Here is a 22,110-nt window from a genome sequence, read left to right on the forward strand (position 1 = left end):
TTGTATATACGTGGTATCTACCACTCAGTATATTTTGTTTCTAATTGTAATCCTTTTTTTTGATGGAAAAAGGAGAAATCCATTCTTTAGACTGTACAGTTTAGAGTAACTACAATAGCAAGGAGAAAAGAATAATAATTTATTAATCCCAGCACTTTGGGTGGCTGAGTGGGTGGATCACCTGAGGTCGGGAGTTTGAGACCAGTCTGACCAACATGGAAAAACCCTGTTTCTACTAAAAATACAAAAAAATTAGCTGGGCACATGTCTGTAATCCCAACTACTCGGGAGACTGAGGCAGGAGAATCACTTGAACCCAGGAGGCGGAGGTTGCAGTGAGCTGAGATTGCGCCATTGCACTCTAGCCTGGGCAACAAGAATGAAACTCTGTCTCAAAATAATAATAATAATAATAGTAATAATTTCTTGCTATTAGAAATACAAATTAGGAATATAAAGTTTTCTGCTTTTCGTGAAGTAGCCAAATGGATGAAGTAAGAAAAAAATGGGTTTTGGAAAATACTACTTGTTAGCAGAGGGTTATGTGTAACGTACTAGTGCTGAAATATGTTGGAGCTAAAGGTCAGAAGTGTAAGTGCACTGCATTGGAATTTATATCTTTGTAGAAACATTGTGGCTATTTGGTTATTCTTCTAAATTGCATGCACTCTTTCCTGAACCCTGCATTTCTGTCCCTTAATTTTAAGCATTGGATGGACTTTACAACCTCTAAGTTTCTCTGAAGTAAGGAAGGTCATGTGGTTATTGCTGACTAGCAGTAAACTGTAGTTGAGGCATAGATATGTCTTGAGTATGTTATTTGAACAAATATTAGCTAACTTGTTTCTTTCATCTTTTGTTTGTCTATGATTTGAATTTATTCCTGTATTTAACCTTGGGAACATTTATTGATTGACTGTTTTGTTAGATTAGTGCATTGATCTTAGTTTGATACTAGTAAGAAAGGAGAATGGAAGTTACTAAGAATTACTGAGTGGCTACTTTTTGAGCAGTTGTCTCAAATATAGCACACTCGTACCTGTCCAAGTGATGGAGGTGATGATAGCCATTTTTTAGAATGCTTAGGTCAGGAAACAGAATCAGAGTTCTGGTGATTTGCCTAAGGCCATGCATCTAGTAACTACCAAGAACAAGGATCTAAACCCTGAACTTTTACTCTAGAATTACTTAAAAGTTTTCACTAAAATGTGCTTTCTTAGCTTGGCATGGTGGTGCATGCCTGTAGTCCCAGTTACTTGGGAGGCTGAAGCAAGAGGATTGCTTGAGCCCAGGAGCTTTTGAAGCTGCTGTGAGCTGTGATCTTGCCACTGCACTCCAGCCTGGGTGACAGAGTGAGACTCTGTCTCAAATAGGTAAATTACATTAATAAATAAAACTTGCTGTTTTCATGCACATTAGAAACCTAGGCAGTACTAAGTATCCCTTTGCAGTCTTAGCTTCTTAGATTAAAGGGCTTTTATTTAGTACATGAAAAAAATGGTACTATTTAAAACGTAAAATTTTATCAAATTGAATTGTGATAAAAATGTCAGCATGAACATACAAGTCTGAAGTTGTTTCAAGAGAAAATTTTGCACTTCAAATTAGTAAAGCAAAATAATTTGTATAATGTCTATAATGCAATATAATGACATGAAACCCGTATTACTGTTTTTAAAGGCATTTAATAGGAAAATAGTTTATGGAAGTGTCTTTAGATAATTCAGTTCAGGAAGAATGGTTTTCTTATAACTTGAGGTTACTTAAGTTTTTAGGTCTTTTCGTTGTTTTAAAGTGAAAATCTCTTTTCATTTTATTAAAAATAGGTTCATAAATTTAAAAGCTTTTTCATAAAGTAGCATTACTAATAGAAATTTGTTTTTAAAGAGGTGATATCTTGTAAGTCTTCTCAAAATTGTTTACCTATATTCAGATCTGTATATGATTCAGATTTTTTCTTTGTCTTTTTTTTTTTTTTTTTTTTTTTTTTTTGGAGACAGTGTCTCGCTCTGTCACCCAGGCTGGAGTGCAGTGGCGCGATCTCAGCTCACTGCAACCTCCACCTCCCGGGTTCAAGCGATTCTGCTGCATCAGCCTCCTGAGTAGCCGGAACTACAGGCACGTGCCACCACACCCGCCTAAAACTACAATAATTTTTTGTCTTTTAGTAGCTATGGGGTTTCCAGAATGGTCTTGATCTCCTGACCTCGTGATCCGCCCTCCTCCCAAAGTGCTGGGATTACAGGCATGAGCCATCACACTCGGCCTTAAGTTTCTTTTTTAAAACCTTATTTAGGTTGAAGAACTACAGATTTAGTTTCTTAGATGAAAAAAGGACTTCTGTGGCTATTTCTTCTCTTTTCTTTTCAAATCTTGAGAACATGTTACCAATGATAATTAATTTTAATCATCTGAATTTAACTTTTCTGTTGGGTACTCTATTATGTAAACAAGTTTTGGATTTTAAATCTTCTAATTTAAGTTGTTACATATACCAAGCTTATTAACTAGAATTTTTGTTCCCAACAATGATCTTTCTACCCTCCCCTCTCCAAAAAATTCTTGATGGTTTAAGAAAATGAATCTGCTTTCATACTTGCCATAGTATATTTTTAAAGAAATCTAGTTGCCATTTTCTTGGTTTCATTGAGCTTTTGTGTTCTTAGAAGAAACATCAGAAAAAATATGGTGGTTTTCTCTACTGGAAGTATAAATGGCTTCTGGAAAGGCCTTTTTATGTAAAGTTGGTTGGGTTAAGACAACTGGAACAACTAGTTAAGCTCATTCCTTCTGTACTTATTTTGAACTTCAAAGCTCCTAGTTTTAACCTCTGGTTCAGTCCCATCTTACTAGATTTAAGTGGCTTTTGTTTTGTTTGTTTTTTTTATGCAGGTTCTGCTCATTAATCACCACGAGTGTGGATCTGAAGAAGAGTTTATTACCTCTCTTTTTTTGAGTATGTTTAACTTCAGATACACACAACGTAGCTTCTCCTTCCCTATTAGATTCTTAGAAGGTAGTTATATTTTTTATAGTCTCCTTCTTGTGGCTTTGGTAGTTGTGATCAATAAGCATAAAACTATTCCTTTCATACTGGGCTACTGCATGCAAATCAGTTCATTTAAAACCTCCTGGAGGTCTTTGGCATGCCAGACATAAAACTTTGAGTGTTTGTTTGTGGAGGTAACCATGTTCCAATGAAATATAAGAGTTTAATTCTTTTATCAAGCATCTGGGAGAATTATAGTTTCTGGGAATTACTGACTTTAAGGGGCTTGCTTTTGGTGTGTGGCTTTCAAAATTAATTTAAAATGGGAAATGATAAATTAGAAATACTCCTGTGGTGTTAGTTGTATCTCTGAATGAGTAGTAGAGAGAAATTAGCTTGCCTTGTACCTATTGTATGCTTAACAAAATAGCCTATTTATCATGCTTTATTAAGCATTAATGAGCATATATTTTTCATGTTTGCAATTTTTAGACAAATTGATGTACTTTTTCTCTTGTACATGGATATGATGAATAAAATATACATAAAATTGATACTTTACATATATATATGTATATATCTAGGGCTGGAAGAAAGAAAGAATTCTGGCGGAATACCCTGATGGCAGGATAATAATGGTTCTTCCTGAAGACCCAAAGTATGCCCTGAAAAAGGTAAATTTCCAGTGAAACTTCATGCAGAGTGGATATCATTTTGCAATTAATTTTTTTTTTTTCTGAGACAGAATCTTGCTTTGTCGCTCAGGTTGGAGTGCAGTGGCACGATCTTGGCTCACTGCAACCTCTGCCTCCCGGGTTCAAGCGATTCTCCTGCCTCCGCCTCCTGAGTAACTGGCACTATAGGCGTGTGCCACCACACCCAGCTAACTTTTGTATTTTTAGTAGAGACAAGGTTTCACCAAATTGGCCAGGCTGGTCTTGAACTCCTGACCTCATGATCTGCCTGTCTTGGCCTCCCAAAGTGCTGGGATTACAGGCATGAACCACTGTGCCTGGCCCATTTTGCAGTTAATTTTAAGAGGATAACAGATTGTTGGCATAGTGTATTTAACATCTATTCTGAAAGCAAGAAATAAGCATTTAAAGGGTATAACCCAATTCAAAAATTATGTTGAAGTTTATAGTGTGTCCAGTATATGAATTCTAAATGAATTGAGTACTGTCCAGTATTATTACTAAATTGTCCTCTATTAGTAGTAGTTAATAATTTGAGTGCCAAAGTAGACATGCTTATCTTCTGTTAAGTGAGCGATGCCAACTAAATGATTTCACGATCTAGAAATAAAAACTTAATTATAATAATTTGGAAAATCAATAAAATGTAAAGTTTCATTCTAAGGGAAAATTTCTAAATAAAAGCTTATTGCAGAAGGGGATTGCTAAGTAGGTCATAGTAAACCTGAAATTAAACATGACTTAATCTTATAATATTTTTAAGAGATAAGGCTATATTCCAGTTTATAAATATAATGGAGAAACATAAAAGTTTATCTTATCTAGTGTGAGGCAAGTGTTAGTCAAACTTAGAGTTCCATATACTTCAAGTATTCAGAGAGTTTATTGTGTTGAGAAATGAACTAGAGAGATAATGAACCCTGGAACCATTTTATTATGTAGATTATTAAAAAAATCAGGAACCATAAGGTAAACTTATTTTTAAATAAGTTTAATATGTTCATTGCACTTTCAAATAATATACTCAGTATGTTTTTCTTCAACCTCTGGATGCTTTTTCAGAAGAAATACCTCATAATGTAAGCAATGGGTTCAGTTGCGTATCTGAAAAACGAATAATTACACTAGAGTTTGTCCCAAATGTCTGGAAACATGAGAAAAACAGTTTATTATACTTTTTTTTAGATTAGCAATTGGACTTCTTTAAACTTAAGAATACTTCACCTGGAAAGATGGTTGAAGGAAAATACTTTGCACCTGTTATTTGAAAGTTTAGCTAATAGTCTATTTAAAATATGTAGTGGGCCGGGCGCGGTGGCTCAAGCCTGTAATCCCAGCACTTTGGGAGGCCGAGACAGGCGGATCACAAGGTCAGGAGATCCAGACCATCCTGGCTAACACGGTGAAACCCCGTCTCTACTAAAAAATACAAAAAACTAGCCGGGCGAGGTGGCGGGCGCCTGTAGTCCCAGCTACTGGGAAGGCTGAGGCAGGAGAATGGCGTGAACCCGGGAGGTGGAGCTTGCAGTGAGCTAAGATCCGGCCACTGCACTCCAGCCTGGGCAACAGAGCGAGACTCCGTCTCAAAAAAAAAAAAAAAAAAAAATAAAATATGTAAGTTTATCTTCTGGTTCTTCAGATACTCTGTTTATCTGAATGGACAATCTTAGATACCTAAATAAGCTTTTATATTACTGCTGCCTAACAGAATAGACAATAGTATTTACAGTGACATGTAAATATGCCCAACCTGTCTTGTATTTGAAACATTGATTCTTGCACAATAGTAAATTCTTGTTGAGTTAATGTGGGATCAGTGATTAACCACAGTGGACCCACAAACAGTGTAGTAGTTATGGGTGCCGGCTTCTCATGCAGCCAAAAATCCAACTCTAACTTTTTTTTTTTTTTTAAAGTGACAGGGTCTCACTGTGTTGCCCAGGCTGGTCTTGAACTGGTCGCAAGGGATTCTCCTGCTTCAGACTCCCAAAGTGCTGGGATTATAGGCATGAGCTACCCTGCCCAGCCCAAGTACAACTTTCGATTCCCCCAGAACTTAACTACTGATAGCCTACTGTTGACTGGTAACCTTATTGATAACATAAATAATTGATTAAACCCATACTTAAACTAGTATCTACGTATACTCTCTGCATTCATGACATACCTAACATTTTCTCGATTTTTTTTTTTTTTTGATGTTTCTAGGCTACATGGTTCATCTGCTAGTGTTCTGTTTTGTTTTGTTTTGTTTTTGAGACAGAGTCTCGCTCTGTCGCCCGGGCTGGAGTGCAGTGGCGCCATCTAGGCTCACTGCAAGCTCCACCTCCCGGGTTCACGCCACTCTCCTGCCTCAGCCTCCCGAGTAGCTGGGACTACAGGCGCCTGCCACCATGCCCAGCTAACTTTTTTGTATTTTTAATAGAGACGGGGTTTCACCATCTCTACTCGAGGCCAGGATGGTCTTGATCTCCTGACCTCTTGATCCGCCCGCCTCGGCCTCCCGAAGTGCTGGGATTACAGGCATGAGCCACCGCGTCCGGCTGCTAGTTTTTTCATATTGTCGCAATTCTCCAAAAAATTTTCCAATATATTTATTGAAAAAAACCCTACATATAAGTGGACCCACTCAGTTCAAACTTTTGTTGTTCAAGGGTCAACTTAAATGAAAATTAAATTAAGGAATTTTTGAAATTCCAGCTGTTCACATTTGGAAATGCACACTGAGAACTTTTGCTACACTACCATATGTGGCAACCAGACTTTTCTTAGAAGAAACCCTCAGTAGATGCTAATTTCCTCATTTTAGTTTATCTGAACAAAATCTTAGTAACCCATAATAGGTTAAAAATTAAAATCTAGGGAATTGTGAATCACTTGTCTTTAGGAATTAGGAGTTGTAGGATGCTGTCTCAGGATTAGGAGGACTGGAGTCTTCATCACTGAGTAAGGGATTTGCTGCATGGTATTCTGCATGCCAGAGGTATGAATGTTTAACCCTCTTAAGGATTATTTGCATTTTAAACTTAATAACATAAATGAGTGTTATTGGACTCTATTATTTTATTATTATTTTTTTATGAGAATTCCACTCTTGTCACCCAGGCCGAAGTGCAGTGGTACAATCATAGCTCACTGTAACCTCAAACTCCTGAGACCAAAGTGACCCTCCTGCCCCAGCCTCCTGAGAAGCTGGGACTACTGGCAAGTGCCACCACATCTGGCTAATAAAACAATTTTGTAAAGATGTGTTTTGCTGTGTTGCCCATGCTGGCCTTGAACTCCTCTAGCCTCAGCCTCTTAAAGTGCTGGGATTGTAGGCATCAGCCACTGTTCTCTGGCTTTTGTTTGCAGTATCTTTTAACTGGGGAAGGAACTAATGTTTGAGTACCTACAGAGGTCTTACTTTTGATTGCCTGCCAACAGTTTGAGCTTATCATGTTTGACTTTGGTCACTTAGGAGGTAAACTGTAAGAAGCATGGTTTGATGCCATAGTAACATTTTGGATTCACATGTGACTCTGCTCCTTGATTTTCTAGATGTCTAATATCTGACATGGGAAAGTGGTTTAACTTTTGAGTTTTATTTCTTCCATGTGTAAAGTAAGGAACCTCCAAGAAATGTGGGATTGAAGTGAAATGTTTGTAAAGTGCTTTGAATAATGCCTGGCCTGTAAGTGGTTGATAGGAAGTAAATATGAGTTCCTTTTCTCTATACTCACTTTCGTTTTACTGATGAGAGTACTAATTAAGGGTTGGGAAGAAAAGTGGCTTGCCTGGCTAAGATTCCAGTGAAGTTCTCTTCCATTCACAAATTAGATACTTCTAATATGAAGTCTTAATGTTTCTAATAATCTATTGTAGGAGCTCTCACCCCATCCCTCTTGTTCTCTAGACTGTTGGGTTTGGCATCACCCTCCAGTTCTTCCTTCATTTTGCAAAGTGTTTCTTGGGGTTAAAAAACAGTTATTGATCAGTACAGGCCTTCAAAAGAACTCTTTTTTTTTTTATTATTATTTTTGAGATGGAGTTTCTCTCTGTCACCCAGGCTGGAGTACAATGGCGTGATCTCAGCTCACTGCAGCCTCCGCCTTCCAGGTTCAAGGGTTTCTCCTGTCTCAGCCTCCGAAGTAGCTGGGATTACAGGCGCACACTGCTGCGCCTGGCTAATTTTTTTATATTTTAGTAGAGACGGGGTTTCACCATGTTGCCCAGGCTGGTGGTGAACTCCTAAGTTCAAGCAATCCATCCGCCTTGGCCTCCCAAAGTGTTAGGATTACAGGTGTGAGCCACCATGCCCATCCAAAAGAACTCTTTAGAGGATGCCCTGCTTGGAATAAAGTCTATCTACTGAACTGAAATAGTGTGTTTTTACATGTATATAATGTTTTCATTTAAAAATAATTCTTGTTCTTTATTTGGCAGGTTGACGAGATTAGAGAGATGGTTGACAATGATTTAGGTTTTCAACAGGCTCCACTAATGTGCTATTCCAGAACTAAAACACTTCTCTTCATTTCCAATGACAAAAAAGTAGTTGGGTGCCTAATTGCGGAACATATCCAATGGGTAAGTGATTTTTAAAGAATATTCTTAAGTAATTTGGTGTTTAATGAGTTTACGACGTAATCCCAAATAACATAAATCCTGATGAATTTGTCTCCATTTTATGTAAGGAACAGTTTTAATGCAAGAATTCCCATGTGTGAGTCTTTACCATAGTGGAGTAATGGTTATACATGGGAATTCATTTCTCAAGTCAGTAAGGTAAAAATTCTGTAGAATGAGAATACCATCAGACCGGCGCAGTGGCTCACGCCGGTAATCCCAGATTATGAAGGCCAGGGTGGGCGGATCACGAGGTCAGGAGTTCGAGACCAGCCTTGCCAACATGATGAAACCTGGTCTCTACCGAAAATACAAAAATTAGCTGGGCGCGGTGGCTCACACCTGTAATCCCAGCACTCTGGGAGGCCAGGGTGGGAGGATCACAAGTTCAGGAGTTCGAGATCATCCTGGCTAATACGGTGAAACCCCATCTCTACTAAAAATACAAAAAATGAGCCGGGCATGGTGGCACGTGCCTATAGTCCCAGCTACTTGGGAGGCTGAGGCAGGAGAATTGCTTGAACCCAGGAGGCAGAGGTTGCAGTGAGCCAAGATTGTGCCACTGCACTCCAGCCTGGGTGACACATCGAGACCTGGTCTCAAAAAGAAAAAGAAAAAAATAGCCGGGCGTGTGCGCCTGTAATCCCAGCTACTCAGGAGGCTGAGGCAGGAGAATCGCTTGAACCCGGGAGGTGGAGGTTGCAGTGAGCCAAGGTCTCACCATTGCACTCCAGCCTGGGTGACAGAGTGAGACTCCATCCCTCTCCCCCCCCCGCCCCCCCAAAAAATCAGAATACTATCCAAGTTTATTTTGGAAGTTTCCATGTTAGATACCAATGTAATGTCTTTCTCAATTAGTCCCTCTAGCACTGCAGTAAGTCAAGACTAGGCAAACTAGAGTGGGCAAAGTCCAACTTGTTTTTGTAAATAAAATTTTATTGTTGCCCACCCACACCCATTTGGCTCACATATTTATGGCTACTTTTGTACCACAAAGGCAGAGCTGAATAGTTGCAGCAGAGACCAGGTGGGCTGTGGTGCCTAAAATATTTACTATCTGTGCCTTTATAAAAGGCCCACACCGCCGGGCATGGTGGCTCACACCTGTAATCCCAGCAATTTGGGAGGCTGAGGTGGGCAGATCAGAAGGTCAGGAGTTTGAGACCAGCCTGGCCAACATGGTGAAACCCTGTCTCTACTAAAAATACAAAAATTAGCCAGATGTGGTGGTGTGTGCCTGTAATCCCAGTTACTCGTGAGGCTGAGGCAGGAGAATTGCTTGAACCTGGGAGGCAGAGGCTGCAGTGAGCTGAAGTTCGTGCACTGAACCCAGCCTGGACAACAGAGCAATACTCCATCTCAAAAAACAAACAAACAAAAAAGGCCCACGCCTGGAACAGATCACCACTTCCTTTGTTGAACTCTAAATGAGTAGTTATCTTGTGTTTAGTAGCCTATTTGTACAAAAAACAAACAGTGGAATCATGTATATTTATATTATGAGTGTTAGTAGAAACTGCTGAGACCATCCTAAGAGAACAGAAGCTTCTGGACTCCCTAATCTCACTTTGAGGCAGACCTGAATTCTGTCTTTTTCCTGCTAAGTTCTTGCTCATGAACTCAGTGTGCATTGTGTGTGACTACTGTTCAGATAGTGTCTTTTAGCATATTAACTAGTTTATGCCAAAGGTTACAACAATTTTTTGAGTTCTTGCATGGGTGAAAAATAAGACCTTGGCGATGACCTTGAGCAGTAGGATATAAATAACTCCCACATGCTTAGTGTTCCGTTATTGGAACACTAAGCATAAGTGGGTTAATAGCTGCTTGCACAGATGTATGCTTGGTCATAAAATTTTCTAAAAAAGTGAAAAGTCAAAGCAAGTTTGCAGGAGTTTATATATGTTAAGCTACGTGTTTTAAAAATTCAGCTGGGTGTGGTGGCACCTGTAGTCCCAGTTACTTGGGAGGCTTAGATAGGAGGACTGCTTGAGTCCAGGAGTTTGAGGCTGTAGGGTGCTATGTTTGTGTCTGTGAATAGCCACTGCACTCCAGCATGGGCAACATAGCCAGACTCTGTCTCTTTAGAAAAAATAATAAATGAGTAAATAAATATTCAGCCTGAAATTATTGTATAGTGCTTATGAACCTTGCTATAATAACAAAATTAATTTAAGTAAGTAACTGATAGGGTAGTTTGTGGAAATTAATTTGATATAAATTGACTAACTCATAGAAGTTTGTCATACTGCAATTGAGTTAATTTTACATAGTTCAGACTATTGTGTTTTTAAGTTTCTATTCCACCTAGATCCATAAATGACTTATAGCAGTGTTTAGACTAGAAGGATAACTATGTAATGTTTGTTAGGGTTGTTTTTTCTGACTCTTAACTGTGTTGTTTGTTTGCTTTTAAGTTTTATATCTTGTGCCATCAGAAGGCCAGTCATGGCTGGGCACGGTGGCTCACACCTGTAATCCAGGAGTTTAAGAGCAGCCTGGCCAACATGGTGAAACCCCATCTCTACTAAAAATACAAAACTTAGCCAGGCATGGTTACTCGGGAGGCTGAGGCACGAGACTCTCTTGAACCCAGGAGGCAGAGGTTGCAGTGAGCTGAGATTGCACCACTGTACTGGGTGACAGAAGAAACTCTGTCTCAGGAAAAAAAAAAAAAAAGAAAAGAAAAACAGTTGTGTTATATTTTGGCAGCTAGACTGGCAGAGATATTTTAAATTTTCTTTTCTTTTCCGATAAAGATAGCCACCATAAAAGCGATGTATGCTCTTTAAGGTACTTTTTTGAAAAAAGAGATTGCAGTGTGATGAAATGGCTTTTTAAATTATTGATTTGTCTGCTATCCCTAGTCTCAGTTCTTGTACAACTGTGAAATCTAGAACTGTGACAGCAATCACAGAAACAGTTATTACTGCTGTGTTCTTAACATGTACTTTTGCTGGTTCTTGGAGTGTGAGAGGTGGAGAGAACTAATGTTCAGTTCCTATTGGGGGGCTCCTCATGATGGCAAAGGACTTTGTATGTATTTGGGTTTAATCTCTCAAAATGAGAGTTGATGGACATCTCCAGTGAGGAACCCGAAGGTTAGAGAAATTGTAACTTACTTTCATGGTCATACAACTAGTAAGTGAACTGGAACAGAATGCAGATCGAGGTTGTCTGTTTCCTAAAAATGAGAGTGAAAACATAAGTAACCCCATAGTTTTTTAAGCCAGTCAAATGTCATAACCTCCTCAACCAGATCAGTATTAGTTGCTAATTAATAGTCTCACTTAAAAATTTTCCCCATTTTTGACACTTGTAGGGCTACAGAGTTATAGAAGAGAAACTTCCAGTTATCAGGTCAGAAGAAGAAAAAGTCAGATTTGAAAGGCAAAAAGCCTGGTGCTGCTCAACATTACCAGAGCCTGCAATCTGTGGGATCAGTCGAATATGGGTATTCAGCATGATGCGTCGGAAGAAAATTGCTTCTCGCATGATTGAATGCCTAAGGTAACTTGAATGTAATCCTTCAAGTCATTTTTAGTAGTTTAGGACTTAGGCAGAGCTTTAGTATAAAGATTGGCATTTAATTAACGTGTGTAAAACTTTTATTTGTGTTAATTATAAATTTTGCATGAGGTTATCAGTGTATTGGATCTGTAAGTACTTTTTATGTGAATTTAACATGAGGAGGAAGAAAGCACTGTAGGCTAAACACTATTAAGCTGTTTCGTCTTACTTATTTGTAACTATGATATTAGGCCAAAATAACCTGCCTATTTCAAGTTGTGCTTCATTTTGAAGAATTTTAAATATAACCAAAGAAATGTGGAAAGTTCCTTGGGAGTTCAGCTTTTAGAGAAATTTATCTTAATTCAAGAATATTTGTAAACTATCGAAATCTCTAGTTTTTCTTTTATCACTTGACTGAAGATATAAAAGGGAGACTCAGAAAAATTGTTTAGTTTTTTGTCCTATAAAGTACCTCTGATAAAGGTTAATAAAGGAGGTTATAATTAATTATTCAAAAGAGGTTTTTAGGTCAGCTAGTTGGTTTTTTTTTTTTTTTTTTTTTTTTTTGAGATGGAGTCTCATTCTGTTGTCTCAGGCTGGAGTGCAGTGGCGTGACCTCTACTCACTGCAACCTCCGCCTCTTGGGTTCAAGTGATTCTCCTGCCTCAGCCTCCCAAGTAGTTGGGATTACAGGTGTCCACTACCTCTCGAACTCCTGGTCTCAAGTGATCCACCCACCTCGGCCTCCCAAAGTGCTGGGATTACAGGTGTGAGCCACTGCACCCGGCCAATTTTTCTATTTTTTGCACAGATGGGGTTTTGCCATGTTCCCCAGGCTGGTCTCAAACTCCTGGGCTCAAGCAATTCACCTGCCCTGGCCTCCCAAAGTGCTGGGATTATAGGTGTGAGCCATCGCGTCTGGCCCTAGGTCTTACAGCAATGTTTAATAGTTTTCAGTGTACAAGTCTTAACGCTTCTTTTGTTACATTTATTCCCAAGTTTTTTTTTTCTTCTTTTTTGGAGACGGCATCTCACTTTGTCACCCAGGCTGGAGTGCAGTGGTGCAAACACAGCTCACTTCATCCTTAATGTCCTGGGCTCAGGAAATCCTCCTGCCTCAGCCTCCTGAGTAGCTGAGACCGTAGCCATGTGCCTGGCAAAAATTTCATTTGTTTTGGTGCAGTCGGAGTCTTGCTATGTCGCCTGGGCTGGCCTTGAACTCTTGGGCTTAAGCAATCCTCTCGCCTTGGCCTTCCAAAATGCTGGGATTACAGGTGTGAGCCACTGTGCCTGGCAAGTATTTAATTTTTTTTGATGTTACTATAAATTGAATTTTTCCCCCTAAATTTCAGTTTTAGGTTGTTCATTACAAGTGTATAGAAATACAGTTTACTTTTGAATATCAATCTTGAATATGCAGCCTTGCCAGACTCGTTTATTAGATTTTATGTTTGTTTTTGTGAATTTTTTAGGATTTTCTATAAACAAGGCCTTTTCATCTGCAAAAGAGATAGTTTTATTTCTTTCTTTCCAATCTGGATGGTTTTTATTTCTTTTCCTCATGACTAGAACCTCCAATACAATATTGAATAGAAGAGGTGAGAGCAGTCTTCTTTTATTCCTGATCTTTGAGGAACAGTTTTCAGTCATTCACCATTAACTCTGATATTCCTTGATGCCCTTGATCAGGTTGAGGAAATTATTTCTACTCTTAAATATTTTTATTATGAAAAGATGTTGGGTAAATGTTTTTACATTGTTGCTTTTATTAAAATTTAACCTCAGGTTATTGATAATATTATAAATGAATAATTATTTTCAACAATTTTGAGCACATACAACAGGACCTAAAAAGTTTTTTTAGTCAAATTGTATTTGACAGGTTATTCCAGTTTTAATGATTAGAAAGAATTTTTTTTTTAACATTTTGCACTTAACCCCTCCCCCCCCTTTTTTTTTAATAGGAGTAACTTTATATATGGCTCATACTTGAGCAAAGAAGAAATTGCTTTCTCAGATCCCACTCCTGATGGAAAGCTGTTTGCAACACAGTACTGTGGCACTGGTCAGTTTCTGGTATATAATTTTATTAATGGACAGAATAGCACGTAAAACAAATTCTTGCCTACACCACTAGAAGACATCTATTGAAGAGAATGGATTGATTGCTGACTTTAACCAGGAACTAGGGCCATTTTTATTACGATGAACTCAGGACTGGCAACAACCATATGGTTGTTCCATTTTCATAAAATTGGAAACAATGCAGTAATAGCTTATTGTTTTGTTTTTTAAAGAAGATATTTTATTATCTTTTACAGAAATTTATGATTGATGTATTTTATCTATAGTTATTTAGACATGTTTACATGCAGCAGATAATTGTTCATAGTGGACTGAAAACTAATGCAAGGACTATGGTCTCAGTGATAAGTATATTTTGAAGTTCTTAATATGGAAATATACCAGTGTAGCTTGGTACTGTATTTTTTTATATTGATCTGCTGATACCAGTGATAGGTTTAAGGATTGTATTTTCACAGAGTGGAAACCCATTTTTTTACTTATTGTTCAAGGAGGGTGCAATATTAAATGTTTTGGAATTTGAAGCTAATTTTTAAAAGGCCTGAACTATACTTTGAAGAAACCCTGATAGAAAAGGAAAGCTCCAGCTAAACAGGAAGAATTAGAATATTGAGCTTTTTTCCCCGATTTTTCTTTCCTATCTTTGATGGAAGGAGGAAGTAGAAAGTGGTAAAGAATTGAGGCTTTCCTTCTTGAAGAGGTATAAATGACAAGCATTAGGAAAGGTACCCTCCTAGATTCATTATTCTTTCATTCTGGTTTCACTTTTAAAAATAAATGGCAACTTGGCACCCCTAGGCTGTTAACAAATCTCAAAGAGGTTTATAAAAACCTATAGAATACTTGGAAGCAAAGTATGGATGACTCGGTATCTGCTTTGTTATTCCTCAGAAATACTGCACTGAGTATATGCCCTCATTACTGGACTTCATTTTGATACTTGTCTATCCTTCATAGTGCCCTCTACTTTTAAAGGGTTTATATGTTGAAAAACTGCTGTGGCCTTTTATGACCTGTATATAATGTAGAATAAAAATAATAAAATACTTGATAGCTTTTTCTAAGTGACCAATGTACTAACTGAGATAATGGTGTGTTGTCATTTGTGCTTTTTCAGGGTGTTTTTTTGGTTTGATATCTTGAAATATGATTAAAACATTGGCTTCCTAAAGGTAGTTTCCACCAGTTTGCCAAAGGATCATTATGTCAGCAGCAAATCAGCTGAACTTTATCTCCAAAGGCAAAGTCCTTTCTGATTATTTAAGTAACATGGTACTTTTATGATGTTTCACATAAATGAAGGGCCCACAGCCCAAGAATGAATTACCACTATGGTTCAACTTAGGTTATTTTTATGAGCTGAAATGATCATATCTCAGTTGGAAACTGGCTAAAATTTAGGGCCTTAAATTAACAGGTATACATTTTATTTTCCCTATAAATTTGTGCCTTTAAAAGCACTTTGGGAGGCTGAGGCAGGCGGATCACGAGGTCAGGAGTTCGAGACCGGCCTGACCAACGTGGTGAAACCCCGTCTCTACTAAAAATACAAAAATTAGCTGGTTTTGGTGGTGTGCACCTGTAATCCCAGCTACTTGGGAGGCTAAGGCAGGAGAATAGCTGGAACCTGGGAGGTGGAGATTGCAGTGAGCCGAGATCACGCCATTGTACTCCAGCCTGAGCAAAAAGAGCAAAAAACTCTACCTCAAAAAAAAAAATAAAAAAAAATAAAAAAAAAAATTCTAGAGTGGTAGAAGACTCTATACTCTTTGTATGGGTAGAATGATAGGGCAGGGTAAACATCTCCCTCTGATTCATCATGCTGGTCTAGCTTCTTTTCTTTCTTTCTTTTTTTTTTTTTTTTTTTTTTTGAGACAGAGACTCACTCTGTCCACCCAGGCTGGAGTGTAATGGCATGACCTCGGCTCACTGCAACCACCGCCTCCTGAGCTCAAGTGATTCTCCTGCCTCAGCCTCCAGAGTAGCTGGGATTACAGGCGCCTGCCACCATGCCCAGCTTATTTGTTTTTATATTTTTTAGTAGAAACAGGGTTTTACCACATTGGCCAGGCTGGTCTCGAACTCCTGACCCCATGTGATCTACCTGCCTTGGCCTCTCAAAGTGCTGAGTTTATAGGTGTGAGCCACTGCACCTGGCCCTAGCTTTTGATACTATCATTTCCCGTTGGGCCTGAGACTCTTTTGGTCAATCCTGGTCTCAGTGTTTGCCTGACAGGTACCATGTTTTTTTTAAAAAACAATGAAATTTTGGGATATAGTGTAGACTCTCTAGTAACTGTTAACCTCATAATACAGGTCCAGTTTCCATAAACAATAGTATACTACTTTGACTCCTTTTGACTTGGTTTCAAGGCAACCTAGAGGTGGAAGAGGGTATATTGGGTGGTTGGTTTAAATGTTACTATTACTGAGAAACCAGTTTATTTTCATGTTTATACTGAAGATGTAGCCTCCCAAATTTTACAATTTACATGTTTCTCTAAGAATAGTATTATTAGTTAATACCTAACATTTGAGTGTTTGCTGTGTGTCAGACCCTGTGTGTTTAGTGCTGCATTATTTTATGTAATCATTATGACAATCCTATGAGGTGTAGGGTTTATAATTGAGGAATCTGGAACTTAGAAGATAACTAAGAGCAGATTGTGTGAAAAGCGTTGAAACACTGAACAAAAGCTGTGATGTGGAGATGAAGACGAGACAGGTACACATTGAGAAGATAAAATTGAAGAACTGACACAGTTGAATTGATAGGAATTTATAAACAACCACAAAAAGATCATGGCAGAGAGGTTAAGGTAAGTGGGAATTGTGGTTTGGGTAACTGACTTAGATTGGCAGATGGGAATATAGGGGAATTAGGTTGGGAGGATTGAATGGGGATGCCCTCAGTTTTGGTCAGGATTTTAAGGTGGTTGTATCTCCAAGTGGAGATACCTATTTAGTATACAATTGGATATGTGGATCTAGAGTTTGAGAAAGGTTCTAACTGATAAACAGATTTACGAGTTTACTTATTTATTTGAAGGTTTAGAAGGTCACCCTGGGGTCTGTAAAATGAGAAGGTAGAAGAGAGTTGTGAGGTACACCATCATTTAAGAGTCTCGAAGACTGCCTAAGAAGGCATGAGCAGCAAGGTAGGAGAGCCAGAAGAGTGGTAGAAACCAAGGGAAAAATTTCAAGAATCGAAAGAATGGTCAATCCTGACATACCACAATTGAAGACTGAAGAGAGCCCAAGTGATGTTAGGAAAAGAGCAGTCTCAGTGGAGTGGTGGAGGCAGCAGGGACACAGTGAGTATACACTAATGGCCACAGACTGCAGAAGAGGGTGAGTCTATAATTGCTGACTATATAAGGTGCTTATAAATTTTTTGTTAGCAGCCTTCATATCGTTGTTGGTCGTTTGTAAAAGTGTCTAGCATAGAGACATTGTAAGAGCCACAAATATAGTCAGGAACTACAAGATTTTATGGGTTGATGCCTTAATCTGCATGGACACACAGATAAAAAGCAGTATTTTACTACTTCATAATATGCAAGAGTGAACTTGGTGTATCTACTGAAAACCTGACTGTTGTAAGGACAGTCAGTGAGTACAACAAACCTGCAGTGATATTTCAATTGTTCCTGTTTACTTTGCATGGCTGCCCAGCTATCGAGTCTTATCCTTCTGGATGGGAACACAGCTGTATTCCTGCCCATCCACATTGCAGCTAGGGTTGAGATTGCTGAGTTGATTTCTGGGGTAGTGACTCTAGACATACATTTTCTTTCTCATGGCTCCTGAGCCTTTTGTCAGAAAAGGGGATGAGTTCTGTCTTTTAGCAACCCCCTACCCCCACCACCCTTCTGGTAAAAATAAAATACACTAGACTGGTAAAAATAAAATATTTGGAATGAAGTGGTCGGAAAACAGCTTACTGGTGTTGCCTTTTTTTTTTTTTAACGTAATACTATCTGTTGTCATAGTCACTGAAGTAGATGCTTTAACTCAACACTTGATAGTTGAGAGCACAGTGAATTTATTATGTGAATGACTTTTTCTTCGGCCTTAGAGGCAATTCCTGAAGTCATCTTTAGCAGTGTTTTTATTGTTGTTGTTTTGTTTTCAGTGAAGCCAAGGTTTCAGTGTTAGAGCAGTATTCTCCTGGACTCAGAGGAAGCTTTAAGGACCAGTTTCCAGTTTCTGTGTCTAAAGAGAAGCTTGAGAAATGTTCGTTCTCTGGATGTTGTTTCAGTCCTAAGTATTTTAATGTGATGTTGCAGCAGCTTTGGAATGTATAGTGGAACACCAGTAGTCTTTACTTTCCTCTGAAAGTCTGTCATTACACTTACAAATATTTATTGCCCTTCCTAAGGGCCCTTTGGCCTAGAAGATTGTTTTCTTTTTTTTTCTTTTTGAGACGGAGTCTCGCTCTGTCACCCAGGCTGGAGTGCAGTGGCCGGATCTCAGCTCACTGCAAGCTTCGCCTATCGGGTTCACGCCATTCTCCTGCCTCAGCCTCCCGAGTAGCTGGGACTACAGGTGCCCGCTACCTCGCCCGGCTAGTTTTTTTTGTATTTTTTAGTAGAGACGGGGTTTCACCATGTTAGCCAGGATGGTCTCGATCTCCTGACCTCGTGATCCGCCCGTCTCAGCTTCCCAAAGTGCTGGGATTACAGGCTTGAGCCACCGCGCCCGGCCTAGAAGATTGTTTTCATGGATTCTATGTCAAATTCTTTTAATTTACTACACTTGATTAATAGATTGAAAGCCATTTTTCTGGGACAACAAAGTTATTTCTTCTCAAAATTTAGTAAAAATTTTAAGAAGATAAAATTCATGCTACAATAACACCATCTTCATTAAACTACATAGTTCTAGCAACTTTGAGAAGTTCTCAAAAAGTTTGAGAAGTTTTAACTGGAGATTAACAATAACACCTTGTATTAGTTCTAGCAACCCAAAGTTCTGTTTCCAAAAGGACATCAAAGTGAGTGTAGTTGCAATCTCTCAAATAAAAGATTGGGATCTACTATGTATATTTTCAACACCTCTTTAATCTTAGTTGTCCAACCTATAATGTGACTTCCAGCCTTTTTAGGACATTGCCAGAGTCAGGGAGCTTGTTTTCTTAACATGCCAGAAAGTTATAAGGAAAAAATAACTTTTTGGAGGGGGTGGGAGATAACTTTAATACATTTACCAAATTAAAGGACAAAAACATAACAGTAGACACAAGACAATTTTGAATCATTAACAAAACGTGAGGTAGACTAGTGAAATTCACCAAATTTTGGTTAAGAACATTTTACAGTAATAAAGTAACACAGGTGCCCCATTTCTAAAAATCACAAAAAGCAACTGCATAAATTACAGCCAAAAACAATTGACTACAACAATTCTCTTCTAGTTTTCAGTTTACATTCAGTATTAGCCTGTGTGAACTGTCATACATGCTGAGGTTCAGCAGGTCTACAGGTGAGTTACTGTGTGGGCCTAGCGAATCCATTCATCCCACACCAGTGTCCTAAGGGATTGCAAAGCTTAAAGCCGAACACACTAGTATATATATATACAAATCATGGTGTCCTGTGCTTGTGCAATTTTATCCTTAAAGAAGGACCTGACATACTCAAGAATTATACTGATAAGATGATTTTTAAAAGATCCAAACCTTAGTAAGATAGGCTTTGAAAAGAATAAGCAGGTCAATTTCTCTTTTATAGGGGTGATGGTCTTTTGGCTTTATTCTGGCAAGTCTCTTCCACAGAGTTAAATAGTATTTAAGAGCTCATAATAATAATTTGAATTTTCAGAGTGCAGCCCTAACTAATGGAGTACCTGCATCTGATGTAACTACTTAAAAAAAAAATTTCTTTAAGCTATGAAGTCATAAAGCCAGAAGAAACCCTGAGAGGCCATCCACCCCAGGTACAATTGTTTTATAATTCTTTCAAGTATTTTATTTGCCCTATGTAAATGTCATTGGAATATTGCACAGACAGTGGGTTTCTTGATATTATTTGCATTAGGCCCTTTCAACAAAACAGGAACAAGTGAAATACATTCATATTTAAACCAAACTGCTTCAAAACATACCTCTTTACCAAAAATTCTGCTGTACTAAAATTAAGGAGTTTTTTTTTATATTATGTATGAGGCAGGTCCTCTTTGAAAGCCAATTAAAAATGGGGTTAAAAGGAATTGTTCACTTCAAAATACAGTTAAAGCATTATAAGTAGCTATATTAAAACCAAGAGATCTGCAAACCATTTTTAGTCTAATACATTCCATTTTTTCACTAGCTTTGTAAACTCCTCGTCATAATAAAGCTGGTCAATTAACACTATTTGTTCTAAGTAAATGCAGGCTTAGTAGGCCCCTCAGTAGTTTCAGGACACAAACAAGATGGATTCAAGTAAAAATGGCCATGTTAAGTGGGGATAAAGTAGTAAATATGGGCTAATGAGAAAACTCGAGACATTGTTCAATGATGAGAACTGGAGTAATTTAAGAGTAAACTTCTGAGACTTAGTTTGTCTGGAACATTTTCTAAAAATAATGTCTTTGATTAAAATATTTGAGAAATCTGTAGAAACATATGCCTCCCATTGCCGATACTGGACAAACACCCCCTGCTGATTTTAATGAATCATAAAGACTCTTAATGGAGTCTTCCTTACTCCTCACAAGAGTCACTGCTAAGATGAAGTAGAAAACACTTCTCTTTTTATGGCTCAGTTTCCCAATTCAGCAATTTCTGTGGCGTTGTCAGTGTAAGGTGGTAATATTCAGTGCATCTTTTAAATAAAGGAAGCTTTGCTTGAGTCCCTGAAAGGAAACAAATTAGTTTCACTCTGCAACAGAACCTCAGCCTGACATTTAGGTTTGCTGGTGCCAACTGCTTAATTCCAACCAAACGGCGGGTGCAGGTTACCTGCTGAAAGCTTCTTAACTCAATGGACTTAATCAAGTTCTTGCAAAAGATTAATTGCTGTTCCACAGTCTCATAGATAAGATATTCTTGAAGACTGGAAACACATTTAAAGAATGGGAAAAAGCAAAGGAATTAGGCTAGAAGATGAATAAATGCACACAATGCCTGCTCTGCATTTACTGATGTTTGTTCAGTTTAAATAGTAAACTTTTAACTCCTGTGGAAATTTTGCCAAAAGTTTCAATACATAGAAGATTATAAATCTTAAACTAACACTGCACAGAGAAAGACAAAGCTACTTCTTTTTTTAAATACAAATATCGTCTACATTCTATCATTTCAAACCCCTGAGTAATACTGTACCAAAGTACAGATCTGAAGAGAAACTGAGGGTTCAGGCCTCAAACGTTAATCTTCAATTAATTCCACACCAATGGCATGAGTCTCATGTAACACATTCAGGCTAGTTAATGCTGACAGTTTCCCCCTAACATAGTGTAATAGAAAAAAATAATGCAAACTCCATATTCACTCTCCAAAGTATATCCTCCTCAGGATCCCATGGGCAGACCGTATCTTAAGTAATTGCATAACTACCTAGGGTAGAGTTTACCTGAATTTCAGGGTCCTGTAATTGGAAGTGAAGGAAAGTGATGTCCCCAAAGACTTGGATCAGATTTGGGGAGTTCTTTGGAGAATTTAGACAAATATGTTGCACTTTGCTCCACAGTGATTGTACTTTAAAGGAAAAAAAAAATCCCAAATTATTTCTGTCCCACCCCACCTAGGCATCTTTTTGCTGTTTTTGGTCTCTTCAAAAGCTCATACATGACGTCCAGTAAGAAAGTAGAGAGGCTTGTCTTCACTGCTGTTAGCGGTTTGAAACTCGTCCCGGAGGCGGAACTGCCACTCATCTTCTAGCTCTAAGCGGACAATCGTTTGGCGCAAGGAACTTCTGTCTTGGCAGATGACACACAGGGTAGCACCTTCAGGAAAAAAGACAGAAATACGTCCTAGGCTCAGGGATTGAGTATGTAAAGAACTTTACCATCTCTGATTATATTTTCTTTTTTTTTTTTTTTTTTTTTTTGAGACGCAGTCTCGCTCTGTCACCCAGGCTGGAGTGCAGTGGCCGGATCTCAGCTCACTGCAAGCTCCGCCTCCCGGGTTCACGCCATTCTCCTGCCTCAGCCTCCCGAGTAGCTGGGACTACAGGCGCCTGCCACCTCGCCCGGCTAAGTTTTTGTATTTTTAGTAGAGACGGGGTTTCACTGTGT

The 22,110-nt window shown here is 38.5% G+C and overlaps 2 protein-coding genes across 18 annotated transcripts in view; one reads left to right on the forward strand and one right to left on the reverse strand.

Annotated features, from left to right (window-relative positions):
* The window catches only part of ESCO1 (establishment of sister chromatid cohesion N-acetyltransferase 1), a 74,386-nt gene extending 59,412 nt beyond the window's left edge, over positions 1-14,974 (forward strand). For 4 of the 14 annotated variants that reach the window (XR_013408152.1, XR_013408153.1, XR_001441020.3 and 1 more), the window contains exons 9-13: positions 2,893-3,016; positions 3,574-3,663; positions 8,110-8,253; positions 11,615-11,802; positions 13,770-14,974. Coding sequence is in view for 7 of the 14 variants with exons in the window: in XM_015121641.3 (XP_014977127.2) it covers positions 3,574-3,663; positions 8,110-8,253; positions 11,615-11,802; positions 13,770-13,917 (570 nt within the window). In the remaining 7 variants the exon portion in view is untranslated. Of the gene's footprint in view, positions 1-2,892; positions 3,017-3,573; positions 3,664-3,754; positions 4,042-8,109; positions 8,254-11,614; positions 11,803-13,769 lie in introns of those variants that run through there. The other 10 variants (XM_015121641.3, XM_077974799.1, XM_001091733.5 and 7 more) reach the window with 5 other exon arrangements.
* Positions 14,975-19,061: 4,087 nt separating this feature from the next.
* The window catches only part of GREB1L (GREB1 like retinoic acid receptor coactivator), a 296,235-nt gene continuing 293,186 nt past the window's right edge, over positions 19,062-22,110 (reverse strand). For all 4 annotated transcript variants that reach the window (XM_001088999.4, XM_015121639.3, XM_015121640.3 and 1 more), the window contains one exon: positions 19,062-21,819. In XM_001088999.4, coding sequence (XP_001088999.4) covers positions 21,656-21,819 — 164 coding nt within the window. In that variant the 3' untranslated portion in view covers positions 19,062-21,655. The remainder of the gene's footprint in view (positions 21,820-22,110) is intronic.

The sequence above is a fragment of the Macaca mulatta genome, chromosome 18 (assembly GCF_049350105.2).
Source record: "Macaca mulatta isolate MMU2019108-1 chromosome 18, T2T-MMU8v2.0, whole genome shotgun sequence".
NCBI lineage: Eukaryota > Metazoa > Chordata > Mammalia > Primates > Cercopithecidae > Macaca > Macaca mulatta.